At 38.1% G+C, this 27,197-nt stretch overlaps 1 protein-coding gene across 27 annotated transcripts in view; it reads left to right on the top strand.

The window, feature by feature from the left end:
• The window catches only part of DLG2 (discs large MAGUK scaffold protein 2), a 2,231,561-nt gene that overhangs the window by 1,289,731 nt on the left and 914,633 nt on the right, over positions 1 to 27,197 (top strand). For 3 of the 27 annotated variants that reach the window (XM_043919075.1, XM_043919038.1, XM_043918961.1), the window contains exon 1: positions 12,088 to 12,690. The exons of 22 other annotated variants lie outside the window; for them this stretch is intronic. In XM_043919075.1, coding sequence (XP_043775010.1) covers positions 12,382 to 12,690 — 309 coding nt within the window. In that variant the 5' untranslated portion in view covers positions 12,088 to 12,381. Of the gene's footprint in view, positions 1 to 12,087; positions 12,691 to 27,197 lie in introns of those variants that run through there. 2 more of the 27 variants (XM_043919005.1, XM_043918998.1) reach the window with 2 other exon arrangements.

Below are 27,197 nucleotides of genomic sequence, written 5' to 3'. Positions count from 1 at the left end.
TGGCACATGCTTGTGCCCTGCCTAGGGCCCCCACACTTTGCCACGCTACCTGTTGCTGCTGCTGCTAAGTCGCTTCAGTCGTGTCCGACTCTGTGCGACCCCATAGACGGCAGCCCACCAGGCTCCCCCGTCCCTGGGATTCTCCAGGCAAGAGTACTGGAGTGGGTTGCCATTGCCTTCTCCAGCCACACTACCTAGCCTGCTCCTAGAAACCAGGAAAGAGTCAGCAGAACATAGAGCATTGGAAGAACCAGGAGTCCAGTACTTGGAAATGACTCACCCAGAATGTTACATGTGTTAGACTCCCAGGAGTCTGATCAAAAGCCAAGAATCTCCACCCTATTTAAGATAATACACTTTATTTAAATTGTTGAGTTTTTAAGGCTTGAACAAAAGCACATTGATGGCTTAGACACAATACTTGTATTTAGTGCTCTAGTAACTATATTAAGAACTAAAGACTATATGTATTTTTTATACTCTTGGGTAAAGACAAGCATATAAACAGTAAGTACAAAAATATGTTAATGGATACACACTACAAAAATATAAAATTCATGACATTGATAACAAAGTCTGGGGGAGAAGTTAAAATGTAGAATATATACACTTGAAGTTAAATTATTATCAGCTTAAAATATATTGTTATAGATGTAAAATATTTTATGCAAGCCACATGGTAACTACAGAGAAAATGCCTATAGAAGATACACAAAAGAAAATGAAAAAGGAGTCAGATTATGTCCCTACAAAATATAAGTCAATGAAATGCAAAGGAATATAGCAACAGTAGAAAAGAGGAAGAAGAAAGGTACAAGACAGACAGAAAACAATGAACAAAATAATAATAGTCCTTCTCTATCAGTTTGTTGTTCAGTCACTCAGTCATGTCCCACTCTTCATGACCCCATGGACTGCAGAATGCCAGGCTACCCTGTCCTTCACCATCTCCTGGAGTTGGCTCAAACTCATGTCCACTGAGTCAGTAGTGCCATCCAACCATCTCATTCTCTGTCGTCCCCTTCTCCTTCAGCTTTCAATTTTTCCCAGCAACAGGGTCTTTTCCAGTGAGTCGGCTCTTTGCATCAGGTGGCCAAAGTATCGGAGCTTCAGCTTCAGCATCAGTCCTTCCAGTGAATATTCAGAGTTGATTTCCTTTAGGATTGACTGGTTTGATCTGCTTGCAGTCCAAGGAACTCTCAAGAGTCTTCTTCAGCACCACAGTTCAAAAGCATCAGTTCTTCAGTGCTCAGTTTTCTTTATGGTCTAACTCTCACATGTGTACATGACTACTGGAAAAAAACCATAGCTTTGACTAGATGGACTTTTATTGGCAAAGTAATGTCTCTGCTTTTTAATATGCTGTCTAGGTTTGAAGTTAAACTTCACAGTCAACAGACATAGAATGACTGAATGGGAGAAAAATATTAAACTATATATTGTCTATAAAAGAGTCACTTTAGATTTAAGTACAGATATAGGCTGAAAGTATAAGGATAGGAAAAGATATTATAGGCAGATAGTAACTGAAAGAAAGCAGGGATGACCATACTTGTATCAGACAAAATAGACTAAGTAAAAAACTTCCAAGAGAGACATTTGTTGTTTAGTCACTAAGTTGTGTCCAACTCTTGTGTGATCCTGTGGACTGTAGCCCACCAGGCTCCTCTGTCTATGGGATTTCCCAGGCAAGAATACTGGAATGTGTTGCCATTTCCTTCTCCAGGAGATCTTCCCAACGCAGGGATTGAACCTGTGGGTCCTGCTTGTCAGGCACATTCTTTACCACTGAGCCACCAGGGAAGCCTAAGAGAGACATTATATAATCATAAAAAGGTCAATTCACCAGGAAGATAAGGTATAACAGTTATAACAATGTGCACAACTTCAGAGCATCCAAATACAGATTTTCCTTGACTTACAATGGAATTAAATTAAGATATGTTGAAAATGTCATCTACCAAAAATGTATTGAATATACCTAACCTATCAAACATCATAGCTTAGCCTAGGCTACCTTAAACATGCTGAGAATATTTACATTAGCCTGCAGTTGGACAAAATCATTTAACATAAAGCCTATTTTATCACAGTGTTGAATATTTCATGTGATTTATTGGCTACTGCAATGAATGTATATAATAGAATGGTTGTGTGGGTACAGAGTGTTTGTAAGTGTATTGGTTGTTTACCCCTGTGATCACATAGGTGATTGGGAACTATGGCTTGCTTCTGTTGCTGAGTATGGTACTACATATCACTAGCCTGCAGAGAAGATCAGAAATCAAAAATTGAAGTACTATTCCTGCTAATGTGTATCACTGTCCCAACATTGTAAAGTACAAAAATTACAAATTGAGTCATTGTAAGTCAGATAGTCTGCACATGAAGCAAACACTGATAGAACTGAAGGGAGAAATAAACAGCAACACAATAATAGAAGATTTCCACAATGGACAGAATACCCAGACAGAAGACCAATAATGAAGCAGAGGAGTCAAATAACATTGTAGTTTAAAAGAATCTAACAAAGATACACAGAGTGTTTCAACCAATAGCAGCAGAATACACATTCTTCTCATGTGTGCAGGGAACATTCTACAGGATAGACCACATGCTAGTTCACAAAATAAAGTCTGGCAATTTTAGGATGTAAATCATACCAAATATATTTCCAAGCACATGGAATGAAACTAAAAATCAGTTGCAGGATGAAAACTGGAAAATACACATATTTGGAAATTGAACAATACATTCTTAAACAACCAGTGAGTCAAAGAACAAAGAAAGTGAGAAATTTAGAAATACCTTGAGAAATAAAAGCAAAACAATATATCAAAACCTGTGGAATATGGCAACTGCAATATTAAAAAGGAAGTTTATAGTAGTAAACAACTATCTTTGAAAAGAGAAAAGATCTGAAATAAACAACATAAATTTATATTTCAAGGAACTAAGAAAAAAAAAAACAAACTAGCTTAACCCAAAGTTAACAGAAGGAATAAAATAGTTAAGATTAGAATAGACATGAATGAAGTAAAGAATAGAAAAATAGAAAAAAAAATAACAAAATTGAGAGCTATTTTAAAAAAGAAAATTGATAACATTTAGCTACACTATGTGGTCTCAGTTGCTCAGTCATGTCTGACTCTTTGTGGCCCCATGGACTGTAGCCCACCAGCCTCCTCTGTCCATGGAATTTTCCAGGCAAGAATGCTGGAATGGGTTGCCACTTCCCCCTCCAGGTGATCTTCCTGACCAAGGTATCAAACCTCATCTCTTGCATCTCCTGCATTGGCAGGCAGATTCTTTACCACTAGTGCCACCTGGGAAGCCCTTAGCTACATTAACTAAAGGAAAAAGAAAAGACTCAAAGACAATGAAGAATGAAAGAGGAGATGTTGTACTTGATGTCACAGAAATGAAAAGGATTAGGACTTAACTATGAACCATTACATACTGACAAAAGTCAGATAACAGAAGAAATGGGTAAATTTTTAGAAACAAACAATCTAAAAAGACTGAATCCTGAAGAAATAAAAAAAAAAAATCTGAACAGACCTATAAATAGTAAGAGGATTAAATCAATAATGAATAACTTCCCCCAAAGCAAAACCTCAGGAACAGATGGTTTCACTGGTGAGATACACCAGACATTTAAGAGGAAAAAATGACAGTCCTTCTCAAACTCTTCCAGAAGTTGAAAAAGCATAAATACTTATGAGCCCACATTAATATGATACCAAAGCCAGAAAAAAACACAACAACAACAAAAACTTCAGACCAATATTCCTAATGAATGAATGCAACAGTCCTCCATAAAATAGCAGACCAAATTCAGCAACACACTGAAAGTATCATATACCATGACCATGATTTATCCTTGATTTATCCAAAAATAGTTCAACATATGAAAACAATCAGTGTGATCACAGTAGCAGAACAAAGGATAAACATCAATGATCATCCCAACAGGTGCAGAGACACTAACAAATCTCAACATTCTTTCATGACACAGAAACACTGAACAAACTAGAAACAGAGGTTAAATAACTTTGACATAATAAAGGTCATGGATGAAAAGGCCTATAGCTAACATTGTACTCAATGGTGAAAAACTGAAAGCTTTTCTCTAGGATCAAGAACAAGAAAAGGTGCCCACTGTCACCATTTCTATTCAATGTTGTATTTCAAATTCTAAACAGAGCAATTAGACAAGAAAAAAAAAGTCTTATAAATCAGAAAAGGAAGAAGTAAAATTATCTCTGTTCACAGAAAACATTATATCATGTTTAAAAACCCATGAAGATGGCAGTCATAAACACACCCAGAGAGACTGTTATCAGCAAAGTTATAGTATGCAAAATCAATATACAAAAATCAGTGGTATTTCTACATATTAACAATGAACAATTTCAATAGAAAACTAAACAAGCTCATTTGTGATAATGAAAAAAAATAGAACTTAAATTTTACTAAGGAAGTAAAAAATTTGTATACTGTGAATTACAAGACTTTTTTTTTTTTCAAAGAACTAAGCAGGACACCTATTACAGATAATAATGCTTAACTTTTTTAACTTTCCAACTTAATGATGGGAAGGAAGAGAAGATGTCATGTTGCCTTGCTGCTCCCTAATACATACTTGTATTAATATCCCATGAAATCTGTACACCTTTTGGATTATATCCTATTAAGAGAAGACGTCAAGAGGAGAAGGGGGCAACAGAGGATAAGATTGTCAGGGGAATGTGTAATTTCCTCAGTTCTGTCTCCCCACAGCAAAAATTTGAAATGGTGGACCAGTGTTACAGCTCAGTTACAGCTCAGGTTTATTTGGCAAGCAAAGGAAAATAACATCCTTCAGATGTGAGGGCGAACTGACCCAAAAGAAGAGAGGGGCTCAACTTTGGCTCCTCTTTTATATGCTTTTCCTCCTCCCCCTGAGCCTGCTGTATGTAAATTGGGCTAGCCAGGAGAGCTGTTTGTTTCACCTGAGGTTCTGACTCCGGTCCGTGGATTTTCTTTTGTTCCATTTTCCGCGGGCTTTTCCTTCCTTTGTCTTTTAGCCACCAACATTTTGGACCCCTTTATTCCTGTTCTAACTAACAAGGTGATTGGATGGCATCACTGGCTCAGTGGGCACGAATTTGAGCAGACTCCTGGAGAAGACTGGAGTGGTGCAGTCCGTGGCTGATTTTGCTGACTGAACAACCACAGCAAGGAGCGTGACTTTGGTGGCTGGAGTTTCGGATTCTCTCCCTGCTCTGCTGCTGACTGGCTTCTGACTTGGGGAGCCACTCCCCCTTTTGCACCATCTAGCTATAAAGGGAGAGCAGCTTGAAAACTCCTGAGAGAAAAGCACAGCTGTCAGGAAGTGAAGCTCTTATGAATGAAGATCTGGCTAAAATAAACAGAAGCTGTTTCTTTTTTTAGTATCGAATATTATAAGACCACTAGCAAATTCTTCAAAAAGATAAATTCATACACTTGTACCACTGAGCCACACTAAATATTTAACACAATAACCTCAGAATGCTTTGCTGTTTTGTGTTTAAATTCAAAATGCTTATCTGTTCATTGTACACTTGAGATGTAAAACGTAGACTGGGATATGTGTGTGGTAATAACCACTGAAGGACAATTTTATCTACTTTCTTGCTTTATTTATTTTAATAAAGATTGAATGCCTTTTGTGCTTGACTCAGAAGATGGATGCCAATGGAAGAAAGAAAGCCTTCTCCCTTCCCTATTGACTATTGATTAGGTTAAGATTGAGGAGTGGCACAGACAGGTAATAGTGCAATTCTTATTTTAAATGTGATTGTAAGTATTACAGTAGAGAAGCACAGGTGCTAACAAAGTTTATAATGGGAGGGTGACTTGATCTGTTCTGGGAGGGGTGGGGCAGTGTCTAGGAATGCTTTCTTGAAAGGTGACATTTGATTTGAGCTTCTGGGAGGAATTTCTGAATAGAAGAGTGTTGGGAATGGCAATCTGGTAGAAAGTAAGGTCAGGTAAATTTGTTTTGGAGCCGTGCTGCATAATAAGCCCACTCTTTTTAGAATGCATTGTGTGTTTCATTGAAATAGCTTTCGGGAGATTGTATCATTTTTTTATGAATGGTGAACATCTTGTAATATTTTTTTTAAATTATGAATTGTAGCACACATGCAGTGAACTATGTAAAACATTCATACAGTTAAAAAGAATAGTTATGAATGAAGCACTCAGATAACCAACAAACAATTTATCACCCTAGGATCTGCTTCCACTCTCTGCACTCTTTTCTTTCTTAACCCCTTCCTCATCCATAGGTATCCATTCTCCTGAATCTTGTGATAGTCCTATTCTTTTAGTGGCTCCCCTAGAAATCATGACATATCCTTAACTTATCAAAGCTTGTGGCTAATCATACCTTCATCTTCCTCCCAAATGACACAGACCATTGAACACTTGTGTTGTTATAGTCTCAATACAAAAAAAGTTTAAAAATGTACCTTAATTATTAAAAAATGAGCCATAGTTCCACCATGAATGGTGGTTAGAGCTGCTTTCATTCTGGTGTTCAACCTGTTAGTCACTTTTAATTAACACATACGTATTTTGGAAAATTCTCCATGGCAAAACCACTGTGGCCAAAATAGAAATTTAAAAAGACAAACTAGGGGGAAATATTTGCAATTCATACCACGAACAAAGAGCTAATTTCCCAATTCACAAAAACATCCTAGAAATCATTAAGAAGGAGATAGAGTTAAAATGCCCACCCACAAAAACATGTAAGTCCAGAGGTGGTATCTTGATGCACCCCACTGAAGGGTGAGCAGGAATGGATTATGTGGAGGTGTGAAGAGGGCAAGAAAACAGCAGTGTGCACAAGTTGGGCCCAAGTGCAGGTGTTAATCACAGCCTGTGTAGATGGAGGGTGGAATGAGGGAGTGGATCACAGGTGAGGCTCGTGAAAGCAGCAGAGGCTGGATCACACAGTGCAGGATGACAGACCACGTAAGACACTTGAAAGATTGTGCTGTCTGTAGGGATAAAGATCCCCAGAAAATGAAGCTTTATTGACAGTTCTGGATCATAAAGAAGGCAGAATGCCAAAGAACTGATGCTTTCAAACTGTAGCGCTGAAGAGGAATCTTGAGTGTCCCTGGGACTGCAAGCAGATCAAACCAGTCCATCCTAAAGGAAATCAACTCTGAATATTCATTGGAAGGACTGATGCTGAAGCTGAAGCTCCGATACTTTGGCCACCTCATGAGAAGAGCTGACTCATTGGGAAAGACCCTGATGCTGGGAGAGATTGAAGGCAGGAGGAGAAGGGGAAGGCAGAGGATGAGATGGTTGGATGGCATCACCGACTCAGTGGACATGCTGCTGCTGCTGCTGCTGCTAAGTCACTTCAGTCGTGTCCGACTCTGTGGGACCCCGTAGATGGCAGCCCACCAGGCTCCGCCGTCCCTCTGCAGCCCGCCAGGCTCCGTCCGTTCTTCCCTCCAGGCAAGAACACTGGGGTGGGTTGCCATTTCCTTCTCCAATCAATGGACATGAACCTGAGCAAATTCTGGGAGATGGTGAAGAACAAGGAAGTCTGGCATGCTGCAGTCCTTGGGGTGGCAAAGAGTCAGATACAACTTAGCAACTAAACAACAAAAAACCTAATCAGGTTCTCACTTTAGAAAAAGTGGCTCTGGCCACTACATGAGCGTGAATTGGCGTAAGGCAGCTGCCAGCAGCCAGTTACAAAGCTGCTTTGTAACCAGTTTTACAGAGAAGTGATGGTAGCTTAGACTGGGATGGTCCTCATGGCGACTGAGGGAAATAGACAAAAGTGGAAGATACTTACACAGACAGTACTATAGTGTGTAACTGAATATGCCAGGTGGGTCTGGAAAGCACCACAGGATAAGTGATATTAGTTTAATCTTGAAGGATGAGAACAAAATTTTTGTGATACTGTGGTTCATCACTTAGGTTAAATTGTTAAAATACGTACATTATAAGTGATTATCACCTTCTTATCAGTATTCGTTTCAGAGTCTCTAAGAAATGTCATGTAACCTGTTTTCCTGTTTCTCTAATAGTGTTGCAAAATCTGTTACAGTAGAATAAATGTGCATTTCCTGAAAACCATTTGATAGCTTGACCTTTTCAATTCAGATTAATCCCCTCCCTACTAACATCCACCCAAATCCAAGTATATTAGTGAGAATTTGGGACCTTTTGAAATTTTTTTCTACCTCCTATTAAATCCTCTGTCCAGTTAAATCTCTATAGCAGTAGGGATGTATCCCACACTATTAATTCATGCTTGCTTTTGCCTCATGAGATTTATGATTAAATTAGTGTAAGAATTTTGTAAATAATTTTAGAATCTAAAGTACTTTAAATATTCTTGGTTATCTTATTTTGAAAGGTAATTGTGCTTAGTTCTGAAGATTGCCTGGGCTTAAGGTTATTAGGTGTAGAAGAATGATTAATTCGTTTGCATTTGTGGCATCTATGTTCTTTGCAGTGACAGAAATTCACGGTATACACTTTGCAAATCAAGAGAAATTGCATTCTAATACTTCATACCATTTTATGATTATTTAGCACATGACTTGTAGCTGCTAAAGGGCTTTTCGGCTAACCAGCCTCCCTTTAGCAAGCACTTAGTTCTTCTTTTGTAATTAATATTTTCATTTTTCATACACATAGAGTGCCTAAAGGAAGTTTTATCTGGAAGAAATCAGCATACTGTTTTAATGCAGCACAATTTATTTAGCAATTCATCTTTGCTATTTATGTTTTATTAAAAAATCAAGCCAGGATTTTAGTTTTAAGCCCCTGCTTTAAAATGGGATTATATGAAATCATGTGTGTGAAACTTGAAAATGGTAAAGTACTATAGAATTTAAAGAATCTTCCATTCAAAAAAAAAAAAGTAAGGAAAAAAAAAACCCTGCTAATGGTTGTTCTATAGAGTCAGTGCGAGGTCAAAGAGAGGTCAGTAAGATATATCTCATCTAGGCATTGCCCTGTACACCATCTGCCCATGTTAAATCACAATGATAAGTAGGATGTAGACTTGTGCGCTGCTAATTCTTATTTTGCCAGACTTTCATGTCATCTTATGGTCATTACAGTTGACCAATTACAGTTGACCAAATTGAATTATCTTTAATTAGTAGGTCTGTCTCATATACAGTGGACTAGTTGGACATATTTATCTGTTTAAGTGGTCTGTCAGACTTGGAAAGCCAAATGTCATTTTTGAAGAGAAAAAAAAAATGGGGGAAGGGAGACAGAAGGTTAGAATTATTTTATATGTTTAAAGGGAAAGTATAATATCAATAGTCTTATAATATGTTTAATACAAGTTTACTATGGTCTTTAAGATCTTTGGAGGAAAGTAACATTAGTTATACAGTATATAATATTTATTTTTCTGTATAGACATGACATGCGGAGGTTATTAAAACAGAAATTCTACTGTCCTTGTGATGGGAAGAAATAGCTTATTCCAAAGAACTCATTCATAACAGATTTAGGTCCCTATGAAGATTTATAATATCTTTGCCAAGAAATGTTCTGTCTAGCTGCAAGCTGCACATGCAATTACAAAATTACAATAGATTCACACTGATTTACTCCTGTACAGATTGATTTTTTGTACTTGAGAGGCAAATAGATGAGAACAGGACATGTACTCGCTGAAGATGTGATGGGCCTTTGAGCAATGAAACCTTCCTGAAAAACTGGAGAAGCATCTGTGGTTAGATAAGATTGGAGAGAGCCAAACTTATCACTTCCTGACACTCTCATTTGCTGGGGTGATGGTATTACTATCTCACATCGGGTCCTACTGTACAGCCGTGCGTCATGGTGACACCAGATAAATATGAAATTCTTTAGGGCCTTATTTAACCCAGAAGTTCATTCAGCCAGTATTCCTTGATTCAGTATTAAAAAAGAAATTAAAAAATGGGGGAGGGAAGAGAGAGTGAGGAAAGAAGAGGAAGAGAAAAAACCAAGATAATTTCCCGCCCCTTTTCTCACTGAGTGTCACACGATGATCTGTTTGCCGCAGTTCTGCTGTTTGTAGGTGTTGACATTGACTCCTTGTTTCTCTTTTGGAAAGAAATACCATTAATGCCGTTGTTGCATCTACCCAACAGTTCAAGTCTTTATGTTTTTGTGACAGATTTCCTTAATATTTCAAAGTCAACATGAAAGTTAACCTTAAAAAACAGTTTGTTTCTGAAGCATTGGTGAATCAAATCTTTTTTAAAGATTTTTTTTTTTTATTCTTGGTTGTGTTGGGTCTTCATCGCTGTGTGGGGGCTTTCTCTAGATACAGTGAGTGGGAGCTACTCTTTGTTGCAGTGTGCAGGCTTCTCATTATGTGACTTCTCCTATTGTAAAGCATGGGTTCCAGCAGCAAGGACTTCAATAGTTGCATGTGGACTGGGTTGGGTTGTGGCACATGGGCGTAGTTGCTCCATGACATGTGGGATCTTTCTGGTGTCCCTTGCATTGCAAAGCAGATTCTTAACTACTGGATCACCAGGGAAGCCCTGAATCAAATATTATTTTCTGTTAGTCACCTATAAAACTGTTAGTCACCTCCTTCATTCCTCTACTCTTTCTTTCTGTTCATCCATCCAGAAGTGTATTTATCATAAGCCTGCTATGTACTGAGTAGGCAGTGTACTAGGTGCTTGGGGGAAAAAAAAATAGTCAATATTTTTAATGGAGACCCAGACCTGTCCTTTGAACTTACACATATGAGTCATTACTAATTATCAAAGGTGTTTTGAATGCTTACTGTGTCAGGCAAAGTTATCTACCCCTTGTACAGAATTTGGGAAAGGTCTCTTTGGGGCAGCTACATAAAAAGAGGAAACATTGCTCTTCTTTTAGGATTTTTATTTACAACAATGATTACTCCAGGGAGTCCTAGTGTTGAAATGTAGAATTTATTGTAATTATGACTTTAGAAACAAGAATCTTGTCAATTTAGTCAGAAATGAGGTTTACACTGCCCCAGCACCTAGTCAATTCACTGAGAAAGGTGGATCTGATGGCATCTGATGCTCTATAAATAAGAATTATATTCTGGGATTATATCATCTTTGTTTGGTGTTGCATAGATGGCAGTTTGCTTCTGAATTAAGCCAAACTTATTTTCTTAGGAATATGTGATAAGGACTAGACGTTTTGGCAATAGATATGGAAAGTTTCAAACAAAATAAAAACTCCAAGTGCTGTAGTAATTAGCCTTTCACTTTCCTGAAAATACTACATATGGCTTCTGCAGTCATACTAAAATTTTAAAACAATCATGTCCTCTTTGGAAGGCAATTGCTTTAAATTGGATAGATTTCACTCATGTTTCAGTGAAAGAATTTGAAAATTCTGTCTTTGGAAACCAAAATACTGGGTGGCAGGATTGGATGTGTCTTTCACTTTAAAATGCAGGCTCTCTCTGTGGTGAATATATTTGTTGTGGTAAAGTATTTGAAAGGAAATCCTCAGAATAATTTGGGGTAAAGAAAAACACTGTGTTAGAATCAGCCAACCCCTCAGTTTTGAACTTTGAAAACTGCTTTATTTTGAATCAGAAAGGATTAATAATTGCTCATGGTGCAAAGAATCTATGTTTGGATTACAATATATAATCCTGTTCTAAGACACACTTCTGAATTTTAAAGGACTCCGGCAAAGTGCTGTGATCTCCGTGATTTTTCTGAATGAATCAGTGTTGAGTTACCTCAGGATTTCGGCCTGGGTCCTGGCAAATCTCTCTGTGAATAAGTGATTCCTGTAAACGCTGGGAATTCTTTCACAGGTTAACTTTCCCATCATCTGACACTGCTTATGCTATATTGCCTCAGCCTAGATACATCCTCTCTGGAAAGAAGGGTCCTGCTGGTCTGCTAAGAAGCTCTCTTTCCTGAGGTCTGGGTTTTGTGTGGGGGAATCAGCCAGGAGAGGGACAGGGCCAGCATGCCACATCGCGGGGAGCCTCTTCCCTGCGGGGCTCCATCCAAAAAGGGTCCGTAGCACGGTGTACAGTCTTGTAGCCCAGCTGTGTGGAGCATTGATTGCTTCTGCCTGGAGCAGGGATACTGTCAAGTTGCTCTGAGTTGAGTCATCTATTGACAAAGAGCTACCAGCCCGCAGATACCGCTGTGCGGAGCTGCTCCGGCAGCTCCCACCGCTCCCACGATGCCCTGCTCATAGCAGCTGTCAGAGATACTGAGGGATCCACGCAAGGGGGAGGGAAAAAAAAAGACAGACTTTTTACAACTGCCTGGAAGAAAGGGGGTGTGAGCTAGGAGGCATCCCCGTGCAGAGCTGCCCAGAGGCGAGGGTGGGCACCCTTGCAGTATGAACGCACACCTCACCAGGCAGCACAGCTGCCCCCGGGGCTCCGGGGGCACGGATGCGGGGAGGAGCGCGCCCACGCTGATCAGAGATGCTCACTGCGCGTGTGGCTGGCAGAGGAGTTCTCAGGGGCTCGGGTACACCTCCCAGACCATGCCCCCCTCGGGAGCGGGGGGCCCGGCTTCCAGCAGGACCAAGCTGGTCACCCTGTGGGACAGTGTGCGGAAAAGCCCCCGCAGGACGAGCACCAAGGGCAGAGGGGCTTGCGGGGAGCGCTGTGCGTGCCCGCATGGCTGGATCAGCCCGGCACAGGTGAGCCTTTCCCCGTGACTTTGCCTTGACGGTGGGTCGGGAGAAACCGAGAGCAAGTTGGGGTGGTGAGCATGGTTTGGAAACTTGGCCGAGTCTTCGTTGCTGACTCGAGGGTACGCTGGTGTGGTAAATGATAGGCCAAGAAATCCTGTCGTTTTCGGAGGTGTCTGTGGGCTCACACCTCTGGGCGGCCTGGGAAAGGCAAGGGATGCCCCATTCAGTTTCTTGAAGTGACTTCTCCCGAGTTCAACTTCTCTAGTCCTCAGATGGTTTTACTATTCTGGTCATAGTCTTTTAGCCCCACTTTTACTGCTAATCACTGTTAACTTTTTCTATTCGGTCTAGCCGAGGTTTGTGTTTTGTTTTTAAGGAAGGAAGAGAAAATGAACTTTAATCAGATACTTTCCATCTCTTTAAATATAAAAGAACACTTATTTCTTTAGCTATGGGATGTGGTGATTTGAAGTATGCTATTCTAATTTTACTCTGATAATGCTGTATACCTTTTCAGTAATGGAGAAGAAAATGTGTTTCTACTTAATAAATTTATTTTATAAACAAAAGGATTAGAACTGGAAGCAAACTAGAGGGTGATTACACTCAGAATAAAATAATGAAACATTTCTTTTATTCATAGAAGCAATAAGGTGATTTATATTAAAAAGCACAACTCATATTCCCCTGTAACATATTTCTGAAGCAGATGTGCAGAATCCTTTAATTTGATTCCTAGCTTATTCTTGCCCCAAACCACTAGCATTTTACCAGAAGTGAGATTAGCTCATTTTTTTTCCTGCCTCCATCCAGAAGAGGGAAAACAACTTCCTGTAAATACTATAAAATATAAATAAAATGCACCTGTAATCATTGCCATAAATATAGAATTCCACTTGTAAATATTCATTGAAAAAAGAAAAGCTGTGTTTGAAGAAAAATGCTTTCTTGATTTTAAAGTGATTTTAGCATAATTAAGAAGTGGATATTGATCATGAGTAAAATGTTGTGGTCTGAGAGGTGTAGAGAATATTCCAATTTTAATATTATTTTTTAAAGTACTTATAAGAATATATCACTAAATCTTAAAGCTGTAGTTACATATACATGATTGTGTATATAGCTTTTGATGCATTAACATCATGCATTTCAGCATCTGGGTTTAAATCAAGCATATATTGTCATTTTAGAATTAAACTAGTTCAGCTTGAAATAGAGCTCAATGTTTGGAAACTTTTTTTTTTAAGTTAACGTGAATTCCAAACTGAGTACACAGCCTTGACAGTTTTGAAGTCTCTATATATTCTTTTCCGATACATGTGTTTACATGTCTTTAACCTGTATCTCTTAATTGATTAGGTTTGAGTCTCTGTGTCAGGCTTACATAGGCAGAGAAGACAAATGCATCTAGCTTATGGATTTTGCACAGAGCAGTATGTGCAAACATACTTTACTGTTATAATTCTTTTATCCAAGATGTTATAAACTTTTCATAATTTCTCAAAGCAAAATCTCTAATAGTATAATAACTGTGCTCTAAAAATCTTGGTACATTTTTCATAAACCAAGGGAAACTTTTCCCTTCTCTGGTTTTTAACAAAGTCAGCCTCCTACTTGCTTAAATTTATAGTCATTTAGTGCTTTAAAGATTGAAATAGACTCTGCAATGATAGTTAAAGTAGCATATGAGATAGTGGCATATGAGAAGGCAATAAAATGAGACAGCCACTGTCTCCCATTATTCTTTGCATACACGTTTCTATACATTTTTTTCTCTTATTCACATGTACTTTATCAATTGCTAAAAGGAGTTATCCCCAAATAATGAAGAACCAGTAACATATCTCTGAGGGTCTTCAATGTCATAACACTCTTCTATTACCTGTTTCTTCCACCCTTTTACCATCTGAGTCCTAAAAATGTGCTACATCAGATTGATCAGTCTCTCTTCATTCCAATCCCATGCCCATTCAAATATATTATGTTGAGTATTTTTTAATGTGTCTGTATATGCACATGTACATAGATTTTAATGTATTTATTTAAATATCTATATAATGCCTAACTACTTGTATATATTAACATATTTTCATGTGTATATAGTTACATATATACATGCATATGCATATACACACATAAAAATTAAAGTTCTATGTTATTCTTTTTGCTCCTAGAAATTTCTAGCTGTTCTTAACATTTTTCCTCTCTGTATTAAGTATAGTTCCTTTACTTTCAATAGGTACTCAGAAATGATGCTCTATGTATGTATATATATGTGTGTGTGTATGTGTGTATTCATGTATATAACTATTTACATATGCATCTAAAAATATATCTAATACTTGAAATAGATGTGTGTATGTACTATATGCCCATGTAAAGTATCACGGAAACATGTGTTTGTGTGTATATGTGTCCATTAAAACAAAGTCTGCTTTGAGAATTTTTGGATACTATTTTTACCCCTTAAATTAACTTACGATATCCTGTGAAATGTTTTAAAATACAGGATAGAGGCTAGTGACAGAAAACATTAGATTTGTTGATAAGGCAGAAAGAAGGCAAGTGCCCATTTGAGAGTTGCCTGGGGACCCATGTGTGGCGCAGCGCGTGCCTGAGGGCTACTGAGCGTCTGGGAGCTGGATCCTGCCCTTGGAGACAGCCGCTCTATTATGTGGAAATCGGCAGTGTGATTTCCCGCCACTGTAACACAGGGCCTTGGTCACGACTTGAGTTCCTCCCAAGGCTCTTGGCCAAGCTCCTATTATTTGGGGTGCTGTGTGCTAACAGGACTTTGTCATTATGTTACTCCTAAGCAGGAATAAAACCAGCTTCTGTCCGTTCTCAAAGAAGTTTTCACTCCATTTGGATCTATAGAGTTAATATAACCATAATAATATGTAAGAAAATGGAAAATGATTGTATCCAGAAGTGAGTTCTAGAATGCAAGATAATAGTATTGGCCTTGGAGGGGAAAATGTGCCCATTGCTGTTTATGTGGTGTTTGTCCCCAGAGCAGAGTGGTCTGGGGAGGCAGCCCAAAACAGCGAATACTCAGAGACCAGGCGGGTGTTTGTTCTTTATTCACTCATTCTTCATTTGTTTATTCAACTATCATTTCCTGAGTGTCTACTATATGCCACTCTGTCAGACTCTGTGGATATAATAGGAAACAAAGCAATGTAGATAAGACCCCTGCCGTTATGGAGCTCACGACCTACAGTGGCATACAACACTTAACAAATGTATCATTATATATGCAGAATCATAGCATCATTAATCAGAATTTGGAAGTGAAGCAAAGTTCAGTGGACAGCTGCAAATTCCATAGTAAGTGTATATTCAAGATAGAGAAGGACCACAAAGGAGTTAGAGGGAAAGATCCTTTTTTAAAAGATACTGTGGCGCTCTATGCCTGGATTTTCTGTTTGTAAAATTAGGATAAAGATAGTACTTAACTCACAGGATTGTGGTGAGGAATGATTAGCATAGTATATGTAAAGCACTCAGCACAGTGCTTACATCTAGTAGAGACTCAATAAATATTTATGGAGTGAATGAGTGAATGAATAAATCATAAATCCACAATAAAAGTTCTCTACTATTAACCTATTCCTTCATTCATTTTATCTGTTTTTCTTGGAAGAGAAGGGAGGTAATCAGTGAAGACCTTGCAGAGGTAGTGACACTCGGACTGAATTGAATTAACTCTTGGAAAAAAAAAACATGTGTTTATCAAGTGGGCAAAGAGAGATATGCTTTGGGGGCAAAGAGAACAAATGTCAAAACACATGGAACACCCTGGTGCCTTGTGGAACTGCTCCCACCTCTGTCTGCCCATGCAGAAATGGGCGGGGGGTGAGCCTTGATGAAAATTCTGCTGGGTTGGCAGCGTTGAGCCCCCACAGGGTTTGAGATCTCTGCCTCTCTGTGTTTGGCCTTACGGTCAAAGAACGCTCCCAGGCCTCAGTTTCTCTGAAAGTGTTGCTCACTCAGTCATGTCCAACTCCTTGAGACCCCATGGACTGTAGCCCCCCAGGCTCCTTGGCCCATGGAATTTTCCAGGCAAGAATACTGGAGTGGGTTGCCATTTCTTACTCCAGGGGATCTTCCCGACCCAGGGATCGAACCTGTGTCTCTTGCATCTCTTGCATTGGCAGGCAGATTCTTCACCTCCAGTGCTACCTCTGTGTCTAAGAAAATTGGTTTTCCTAAACGAACCTCTGTATCTCTTCCGAAACTAATGTTCTGTGGCTCTCTCATCTGACATCCATTAATTAATAAGAAGCACTTTAGAAAGGATTTATTCTTTTAGAGCTGGATAATCCGAAGTGTGAACTTACTCTCTGTGACTTCACTTGCTTAACCTCTTTGAGGCTCATTTGTCCTTTCTGTAAAATGTAGAATGATACTATCATGTTGCAGTAAACTGTAATAAGAATTGAAAGTACCCTATAGTAAGAGCCTGGCACGGGCATTTGGCACACAGGATTCGATCACTTAAAGAAATGGTAGCTGTGATGAGTAGTGGTATCCAAATTAAGTTTTTTAACCTGAAGAACATTATCCATCTAATTATCAGTATTGTGGTCCCCTCATTAAAATGTCTAGCTTGTCCACTGAATCTTCTGATGTCTCACTTACACTGATGAAGGTTAGGCTAGGCAACTGCCCAGAAATACTGGGCACAGTACCACATGATGACGGGATAACATTTTGTCCTCCAGGATTCTCAGAGGGTTACAATGGTGTCCACTACGAAAAAAAAATCCTGTAAAATAGAGTCATATTGATGAACTAGCATTTTCATCAGCTTGTATTCAGAGGTAGGTGATGTTAGGTTTTCTCAGTAATGTATTCCTGGAACAACTGCATTTGAAGTGTTTCGCCCAACTCTGTAAATCTTTCCTAATAGTCCCTCCATAGCTCCTCCAGAAATAGCAGTTTACAGGAACTTGAGAGCAGAGAATTTTTCAGTCCAAGGAGTAGGGTTGCCTAGGCTGAAGTCTCAGGCTCAGCTTATGCCCTGTCCGAAAAGATCTGACAGTTTGTTTGAACTCTGGGCTGCTGCTACTGATTCCTTCCATAGAGAGTCCCTTAAGGAAGACTAAGACTTTTTCACCTTTGGAAAACACCAGCAGTCTCCAGGCAAGGGAAGAATAAGAGGTATCACAGAAGGAATGAAAGCTCTGAGCCTTCCTTAGGCAGATCTGAAGCTCAACACTCCTGGCACCCCGGCTTCTGGACGCTGACATCAGCAGAACAGTCTTACTAGGGCGGGACAGGAGAGACACAGTACAGAGGGCGGAAAAGAAAAGAGCAAAGATGGCAATTTTTACCGAGCACTCACAGTGCCCACCATGCATGAAGCATTGTGCTAGGGTCTTTACATTAATCATTTCTTGGAATTCTTTCAAAAACACTAAAAAGAGTGGTGCTGTAATTCCCATTTTTGAGATATGGAAACTGAGGCCAAAAGTAACTTGCTCATGTTACTGACAAAGGCATGCCTGATAAAGGCAGAAATAGTTTCAAGTTCTATCGAGCTCCTTAACCTTTCTGCCACATCCTACAGAAAGACCTGTTTGAGGTACAATTGAAGATAGAGTACCCTCAGGGACTTCTTTAATTCTTTAATTCGAATGGAAATTTCTTTAAGGAATTGGAATGCTTTATGAGGTTGGTTGGACTGCCACCTCCTAGCAGAAGCCCAGATATCCCCATTCTATTTCATTTTCTGGTCTCAAGAAGTCTGAGTTGGTTGAACCCTTAAAGAGCCCTTTGCCCTCTGGTTAAGAACTATGCTGATTGAAGCAGTGGAGTCAATTCCCACAGTACTGATACGCAACTAAGGCGTTTATCTTAGAGAGACCACAGCATCGGTGGTTGTTTGCAAATAGAATTCCGTCTTGCAGTATTTGTGGTAAGGAATCAGGAACCATGTTTTCTAAACTTACTATAAGTAGAAAATAGGAGTATTGTAGAGACTGTCTTACTTAAGTCCAGGAATATCATCTCACATTGCTGAATGAAGGTGAATATCATGCACAGTCTACCTACCTATGCATCTATTCTGCCAAGAATCAAATATCTCCCATATAGATGGTGGGGTGTGTGTATGTTTGTATATATACACACATATATATACGCCATTTCCATTGGCTATCCTCTTCATTTTTTTTAATATTGTTTTTATCTTTTACAAATGTAGTGTCACTTATTTTACCCTCCATTCTCTACATTCATTCCTTTAATTTCCTAAGGGCATGTGTATATGTGTGTGTGTGTGTGTGTGTATAAATCATGTCAGAGCTGGATGGGGATTTAGAGGTCATCTACCATATTTTCCAAAGAACCTGAAACCTACGTACTGTCATTGTCAGTCCTTTTAACATTCCTGAAACCTAGAAAAGTTAAAAGACTTGCTCAAGGTCATTCAGTTTGTGGCAGGATCGGCCAGTGTCTGAACTCAGGATTCTTTTTACTGTTTCAAGCAGCTTTCCCTCTCTTGGCCCTTACTTGCTCCTCTCTGTGAAGTGTAATTACTGACAGAAAATTATTTAGCATGCAATTTGTTGATAATGCAGTGTTGGACATTATGCAAAAATTGCATAAACCTAATTTGTACATTCTTATAATTCAGACCACAGTCCCCAGAGAGATAAGGAGAGAGACAAGCCATTAGAAGTCATTTTAGAAATGCATGAGGGACTTAGTTACTGATAACGACAGGAAAGTGATGCTGGCATTTAGGAGAAGGGGCCAAGGATGCTGAATGCACTATAATGTGCAGAGCAGTCCTGTACGATAATGACCCCATACACTACATAGTTTTTAACATTTCATATTCTTGTTTTTTTTTAATTTTCTAAAGTCAAATTCAACTTTATAGACAAAGTGTTTTCTGAAAAGATTTAATAATAATTTAATATTCTAGGAATGTAACTCCTGTGTAAATCAAGGAATCATTGCACTTTGTTCTGTTAGGAATTTTATCAGGATTTGATTCCTAGTTTGGAAAATCCCTTCTTGAGCAATATTTCTGCTCCTGATACTTACGCCATCAATACACCTCGCCTGTATCAGTTTACATTTCTAAATGTCACCTACAAATATGTAGTAGAAGAGACTTGAAGATCCTTTTTATAGATATACAACCAAAAGATTTTGAATAGGTAGCAACTCATGAAATATAAATATTTCATCAAATTTAAGTAATGTTTTTAAAAAATATTTCATTCGATTGCCATACCATATATTTATTTTTAAAATGTTTCACACAGTAAGAAATCTGTTTTGTGAAAATTGTGGGAAATTATTTATTTTAGAGGTTCCTGGTGTTTGCAGTATTACTTTGACGTTGTCGAGAAGGTTATTTATACTCAATTTCCCTCTAAGTACTTAGGAACCTGGGATTTATTAATATATATTCCCTATTCCTCATTTTTTATCAAAGGATAGAGTTCCAAGATCTGTTGAAGTACTAGAAATCAAATCAAATGCATACCTTTACATGAGGGGAAGTTCCAAGTAGGGATAGAGAGAGGATGATTGATATGTAAGTAGGCAGGCAGATAAACTTCCCCAGCAGCCTGCCCTATAATAAAATAGGGAATTATTTTGACACTGAAGTTATAAAGTCCAATTTATTTGCAAAACTATGACTTTTTGCTTTTTCCTCTTTAACCACCAGCAATCTTGCTAGATTATCTACATTTCAGCTAAATTATTTCCTTTGCTGCATTATATGCAAATCCATTATTACTTCTTCCAACACTAATTTTCAATCTAAGAGCCATCCTATGTCTGTTCTTTTGCTGTGCTTCATGTAGGATATAACTGGTCTCTTTATTCCATTTAAATCTAAATTTATTCATTATAAATACATGCCATTATTTGACTACTTTCTTACATTTTCAAGTATAGTTGGGTTCACAAATTGCCATATTGAAAACATATTATTTTAATATAAAGTACTTTCTTTGTATTTCTTCTTTTACTTCAGTTAGGCATTATTTTAAAAATACGTAGGCAGTTGTATTATCCATGAATTTTTTTTCAGATAGATAAAAGGTATTGTAAAATATATACTATAAAATGGAAAAACTGAGTAAAATTGAGAACACTGGTTAGATATTTGAAATTGTTATGTGTCTTGTTACATGTGTGCATTTAGCTTGTCTTCCAACTAGACCACAAGTCAGCAAAGTATAGCCTTCAGGTCAAACCCAACTTGCTACCTGTTTTTGTATAGCCTCTGAGCCAAGAATTTTTAAAAATACTTTTGGTAGCTGAAGAAAAGAAAAACAATAAACTTAGTATAGTTTTGTGAAAATGATGTGACATCCCAATTATACTATCTATAAAGAAAGCTTTATTGGAACACAGCCATGCTCATCTGTTTACATATGATCTATGGCTACTTCGATGCTGCAACTGCAAAGTGAAGTTGTTGAAATACAGGCTGTAGGGCCAGAAAGCCCTAAAATATTTACTGTCTGACTCTTTCTAGAAAGTTTGCCAACCTCTGCAATAGAATTTCAGCTTTCTATTTTCTTCTAATGTAATGTCCCATTCTGCCTAACAAAAACCTATCTTATTTAAAAATCTGCTTTAAGCACCCTCCTCTTTAATCCCTTCCAGCCGGTTTTAGTTCCCCAAAACTCTTAGTGGTGTCCTGCACAGTTAGCAGTTACCTGGCATGTGATTGGTTGTTTCTTTCTCAGTATCCTGATCAGAGAGTGAAAGTTTCCTCATAGACCTAACTTACAGTCTCCAGCTGTTCAGTCATCTCTTTTTGACAATTTTTTAGTATCGTTATTAAGTTATGTTTTTGGACCTAGACTTCTCGGCTGCATTGGTGACTGTGGAGAGGAAAGATGGGATCGTTTCTACCTTTATGTCTAGCTGGTGGTCATGCACAATTCACCTGTCACATTGTTTCACTGTTACTAAGAAGTGTCCAGGTCACTAAGCTGAATTTAATGAGAACACAATCTATTTGTTTATCCTTGTTTCCCCAGTAACCCATCCTGCAGCAATAGGTCAGTTTGCTATAATCAATCAGTAGATTCATTTCTGAATGAATTTTAGCATGGGGCCTTGTATATAAAGGTTTTAAATTTTGAATTTGATTTATTGTTGTTATTATTACTCATTATGCAAGTGCCTTAAGATCAAGAGTGACATCTTCTGCCCTTTAAGTAGCTCTATGTAATAACAAACAGATTTGAACCAAAAGTTTTTAGCATAGATTCATCATTTTGCGTATTGGTCTTGTTTTTAGTTAGACTCAGATTCTTCTTTTTGGTGGTGCTTGTGAAATATGGGAATCGCACTGTTCAGAAATTATGTTCTGCCTTCAAGTGGGTCATGCCGTTCAGTGATGGAAGGTACTGACCTGCACTCTGAGAGGACAAGCAGAAAAAGAAAATCTGATTGTACATTTTCTTTGTCTTATTTAGGAGTCACTTGCTCTTTAAAAGGTTGAAATAATGTTTGAACTACTATTTTATAATTAGTTTTTGTACAGTCTCTGGTAGACTGCATGACCTTTTTTCTCCATCATTTTCATCATTAAATATAAGTGCTCAGAGTAGAGTAGTTGGCATCACACATTAAAAATCCATAACTGAACACATTTGCACTTTATTCTGATAGGCTGTGTGATTTAGTTAGTGGGCAACCTTGTTATAGTTTTTCAGTAATTACTTTTAAAGTGAATGGAATTTAAAATTATATAAATAATTCCTAGATTTATACTACATTTTAGAATGATTAACAAATGTATCTGCCTATGTCAGACTGGAAAAATAGTCTTAGAAAATGCTTTCTGATTCTGTTTTTATAATGGTCATTCATTTCTCTGATATTTTATTTGTTCTCCGTCACACATATTATTTCACTTAACTGCAATGTTTTAGGTTTTTTTAAGACTGTATATATATTTTATAATGGTTTGACTTCAAATATTTTTTAATAAAAATAAAGGCTAAGTGGATAACCATAAATTCTCTTAGTTTAACAGTGAGCATTTATACTACTTGTTAAAAATAATTTTATTATTTGGTTTTGATGTCCACAAGTCTGTTCTCTACTAGGTTCATCAGTACCATTTTTCTAGATTCCAAATATATATGCATTAACATACGTTACTTGTTTTTCACTTTGACTTACTTTACTCTGTATAAGAGGCTCTAGTTTCATCCACCTCACTACGACTGACTTGAATTCATTACTGTTATGACTGAATAATACTCCCTTGTGTGTATGTACCACATCTTCTTTATCCATTCATCTGTCAGTGGACATCTAGGTTGCTTCCATGTCCTGGCCATTTTAAATACTGCTTCAGTGAACATTGGGGTACATGTGTCTTTTAAAATTGTGGTTTTCTCAGGGCATATGCCTAGGAATGGGATTGCGGGGTCATATGGTAGATTTATTGCTAGTTTTTCAAAGACCCTCCATACTGTTTTCCACAGTGACTATATCAGTTTACATTCCCACCAACAGTGCAGGAGGGTTCCCCTTTCTTCACATCCTCTCCAGCATTTATCGTTTGCAGATTTTTGATGATGACCATTCTGACTGGTGTGAGATGATGTCTCATAATAGTTTTGATTTGCATTTGTCTAATTATGAGCAGTGTGGAGCATCTGTTCATATGTTTATTGGTCATCTGTATGTCTACTTTGGAGAAATGTCTGTTTAGGTCTTCTGCCCATTTTTTGATTGGGTTGCTTGTTTTTTTCTGATATTGAGCTGTGTGAGCTGCTTGTATATTTTGGAAATTAATCCTTTGTCAGTTGCTTCATTTGCAATTATTTTCTCCCATTCTGAGGGTTGTCTTTTCATCTTATTTATAGTTTTCTTTGCTGTGAAAAAGCTTCTAAGTTTTATTAAGTCCCATTTGTTTGTTTTTATTTCCATTAATCTAGGCGTTGGGTCAGAGAGAATCTTGCTACATTTTATTTTTGACATAATTTTTAGTGACTACCAAATGTCACAGTTTCTACAAAAACGCATGCCATTGGACATTTAGATTATGGTATTATTATTATTGTTAATATAAATAACACTGAAGTAAGTGTTGGTATACATAAACCTTTGATCAGTTTTCTCATGAGGATACATTTTCAGAGAAAGAATCAGTGAGTCAAGGGTGTAAATGTTTTTCGGCTTATAATGTTAGTCATTCAGTCATTTTTTTATTCAACAATTAATTATTGAACAGTTCCCACATGCCGAAACACTGTGTTAATCAATGCAGACATAATGGAAAACAAAAAAAGATTGATTCCTGCCCCATACAGCTTAGTTAATTGCCAAATTGCTTCTAAAAGAACTTTACAAGTTTATAGTCCTCCCATTTGAGGAGTGTGAAATTATGTCTTTCCTCCTGTACTCTTGATAGTTTTATCTTTATAAAAAACAATATATAAATTTGGTAAGTTAAAAATTTCATATCATTGCTTTTTTATTTGTTTTCATTAGTTAATGATCATGAATACTTTTCATGTGATTGCAGTCATTATTAGACACTATTACAGCGTTTTCTGGGCTTCCCAGGTGATACAGTGGTAAAGAATCCACTGACAATGCAGGAGATACAAGAGTTTCTAGCCCTGGGTCAGAAAGATCCCCTAGAGTAGGAAATAGCAACCCACTCTAGTATTCTTGCCTGGAGAATTCCAAGGACAAAGCAGCCTGGTAGATGATAGTCCATGGGGTCCCAAAGAGTCAGACAGGACTGAGCATGCACACACACACACACACACACATGCACACACACACGCACAGACACACAGACACACACACACAGACACACTCATAACATCTTCTATAACACCTAGTATAATAATAATACCCAGTTGGTGATTTAATATATGCTTGATTTATTGACTGGATGGATGTTAGGATGGATGGCTAGAAGGAAGGAAAGATATACAAGTAGCTCAGGAGTTTCTGTTTACAAGTCCTGGTAGGAGAAATTTCCACCTTCCATAAATAGAGCAGGGTAGCTCTTAACCATCCTCATTGCTCCTGTCACATCATTGTAACTCTTCCTCATGTCTGTTCTAGGGAAGGAGAAGAGCTGAATGTTCTTTTTTTCACACTGGTGTAGGTGAGCAAGATTGAACTGAGTGACAGGTGAAAAGGTAATTAGTACAACAGACAGAAGTAGACAGACCTTCTGACTATGTCAATAGAGAATTTGCTGAGGAGTGCTGCTGGGCATTAAATTGACAGGAAGTGATGTTGAAGAGAAGTGATCTAACAGATCAGATGGGAAGGGAAATATTCTGTAAATGTCATGCCTATCTTATAGTATATTTATATATGCTTAAGAGTTCTATGAAATTTGTATATAGACGTATTCAGGGTCCACATATTTTAAAATGCAGGCAGTCTGCCCTGAAGGTCAAAGCCATATCTTAGAATGATGGTATGAAGTTGTATCCTTTAAAACCACACCAATTTTACATTGCTGAAACCAATATTTAGAATTAAAGTTACATACCCAACAAGTCTGTGAACTCCTCTTATCAAAGATGGGCACCTTCTAACTGTTCTAAAAAAAAATCGTGAGGTCAGCCTATCAGTAATATGAGGGCAGCTGTTTTCTGTTACAACAGAGTACATTCATTTTCAAAGGACAGAATGGAAAAGTGACAGAAAAATAGATGGAGGATTGCAACTATAAGTAGATTAAGGCTTTCCAGGTGGCTCAGTGGTAAAGAATCCCCCTATCAATGCAGAAGACTCAGGTTTGATGCCTGGCTTGGGAAGATCCCCTAGAGTAGGGAATGGCAACCCACTCCAGTATTCTTGCCTGGAGAATCTCATGGACAGAGAAGCCTGCAGGCTACAGTCCATGGGGTCACAAAAGAGTTGGACACAACTTAGTGACTGAACAACAACAAAGTAGGTTAAAGACAGGAAATCTTGAGTTTATTAAAAAGCCTAGCATAATTGGGAGTTGCTTGTAGGCTTGTAATTATTAATTTTTGACTCAATTATTAATTGAGTCAAAAACAGGTATGAGTTGACTTTATGATCCCCATCCCTTTCTGTGCAGAAGCTTTAGACCATTTTTCACTACTTGTCTTTCCTACCTGGACTGCTCTCAAACCTCTTTTATAATTAACTCAGTTTACCATGTCAGAAAATCAGGAAGTCATCTCTAGCTGCATTACCTTTTTAACTCACTAATTAATTGATGACTAATTGATATAATATAGGAGATGGCAACCCACTCCAGTGTTCTTGCCTGGAGAATCCCAGGGATGGGGTCACACAGAGTGGGACACGACTGAAGTGACTTAGCAGCAGTAGTGGGCTTCCCAAGTGGCTCAGTGGTAAAAATCCGTCTGCCAATATAGGAGACACCGGTTCGATCCCTGGGCTGGCAAGTTCTCCTGGAGGAGGAAATGGAAACTCACTCCGGTATTGCCTGGAAAGTCCCATGGACAGAAGAGCCTGGTGGGCTACAGTCCATATGGTTGCATAGAGTCAGACACGACTCAGCACACATACAACAACAACAAGTTGATATGTAGAATTCTTTCAAATATTTTCATATTTTACACCCCCATTCTCAGTGCTTGATATAGATGTGCACTATCACTCACATAAGCTATTTGCAAAAGCCAGTGGCCTCCCAGATACCTTCCATCCATTCGAAGTGTTTTTATTGCCAAATTTATGTTTACACTCAGTTCCATTCACATCACTTATTGATGTAAATAATTTAACAACTTCAGATCATTTAAAGTAGTGCTTCACTTTAAGTGTACTCTAACTTCTGGAGAAGGCTAGTATGTCTGAAAATGTTAATGAATGGCCTCTTGGAATTAAACATGTTAAGCAATTGTTTATTTTTTAATTGTAGGGTTTTTCAAAGCCTGTGGGGTTTTCTATCTCCCAAAGGCATGTAAAGCGTGCAGCACATTTCTTAGATGTGTGTAATGATTAAATTCCTTTTTCATGGATACATCTTTACCAGCATCTCACGAAACACAGGTTGCCAAATACTAGTTTACAAAATAAAACTTGTTTCCCTAGCAAAGCTTGCAAGTCAGTCTTCAGTTTGGCCCCAGCCTGCGTTTCCATCCCCATCTCCAGCTGCTCCTATTGTGTTCTGGTCACACCCAGTCATTCACTGTTCCTGATTCCCGGAAGCCACCATGCAGTCTCCTGCCAAATCTTTCCTCATGCCTCACTCTGTCTCCAGTGACTTTCCCTGTCTCTGTGTTTGATAAAATCCCATTTATCATTCAAGGATCATCTCAAATGTTCTCTTCTTTAAGCTTCCCTTTCTCCGTGCTTCCACAGAATGTGGTATACACACCAACTCTTCACTTAGCATTGTGATTTCTCACTGTCTGTTTCATCTACCATATTGGAAGCTTTGAGAGAATACAAACTATGCCTTATTTATTTCTGCCTCTTAGGATAAGGCCTGACATATTTTTTTGAATAACTGAAAGAATGATATCTTTAAAAAATCG

Source organism: Cervus elaphus, chromosome 2, assembly GCF_910594005.1.
Source record: "Cervus elaphus chromosome 2, mCerEla1.1, whole genome shotgun sequence".
Classification (NCBI taxonomy): domain Eukaryota; kingdom Metazoa; phylum Chordata; class Mammalia; order Artiodactyla; family Cervidae; genus Cervus; species Cervus elaphus.
This window is presented reverse-complemented; position numbering and strand designations above follow the sequence as displayed.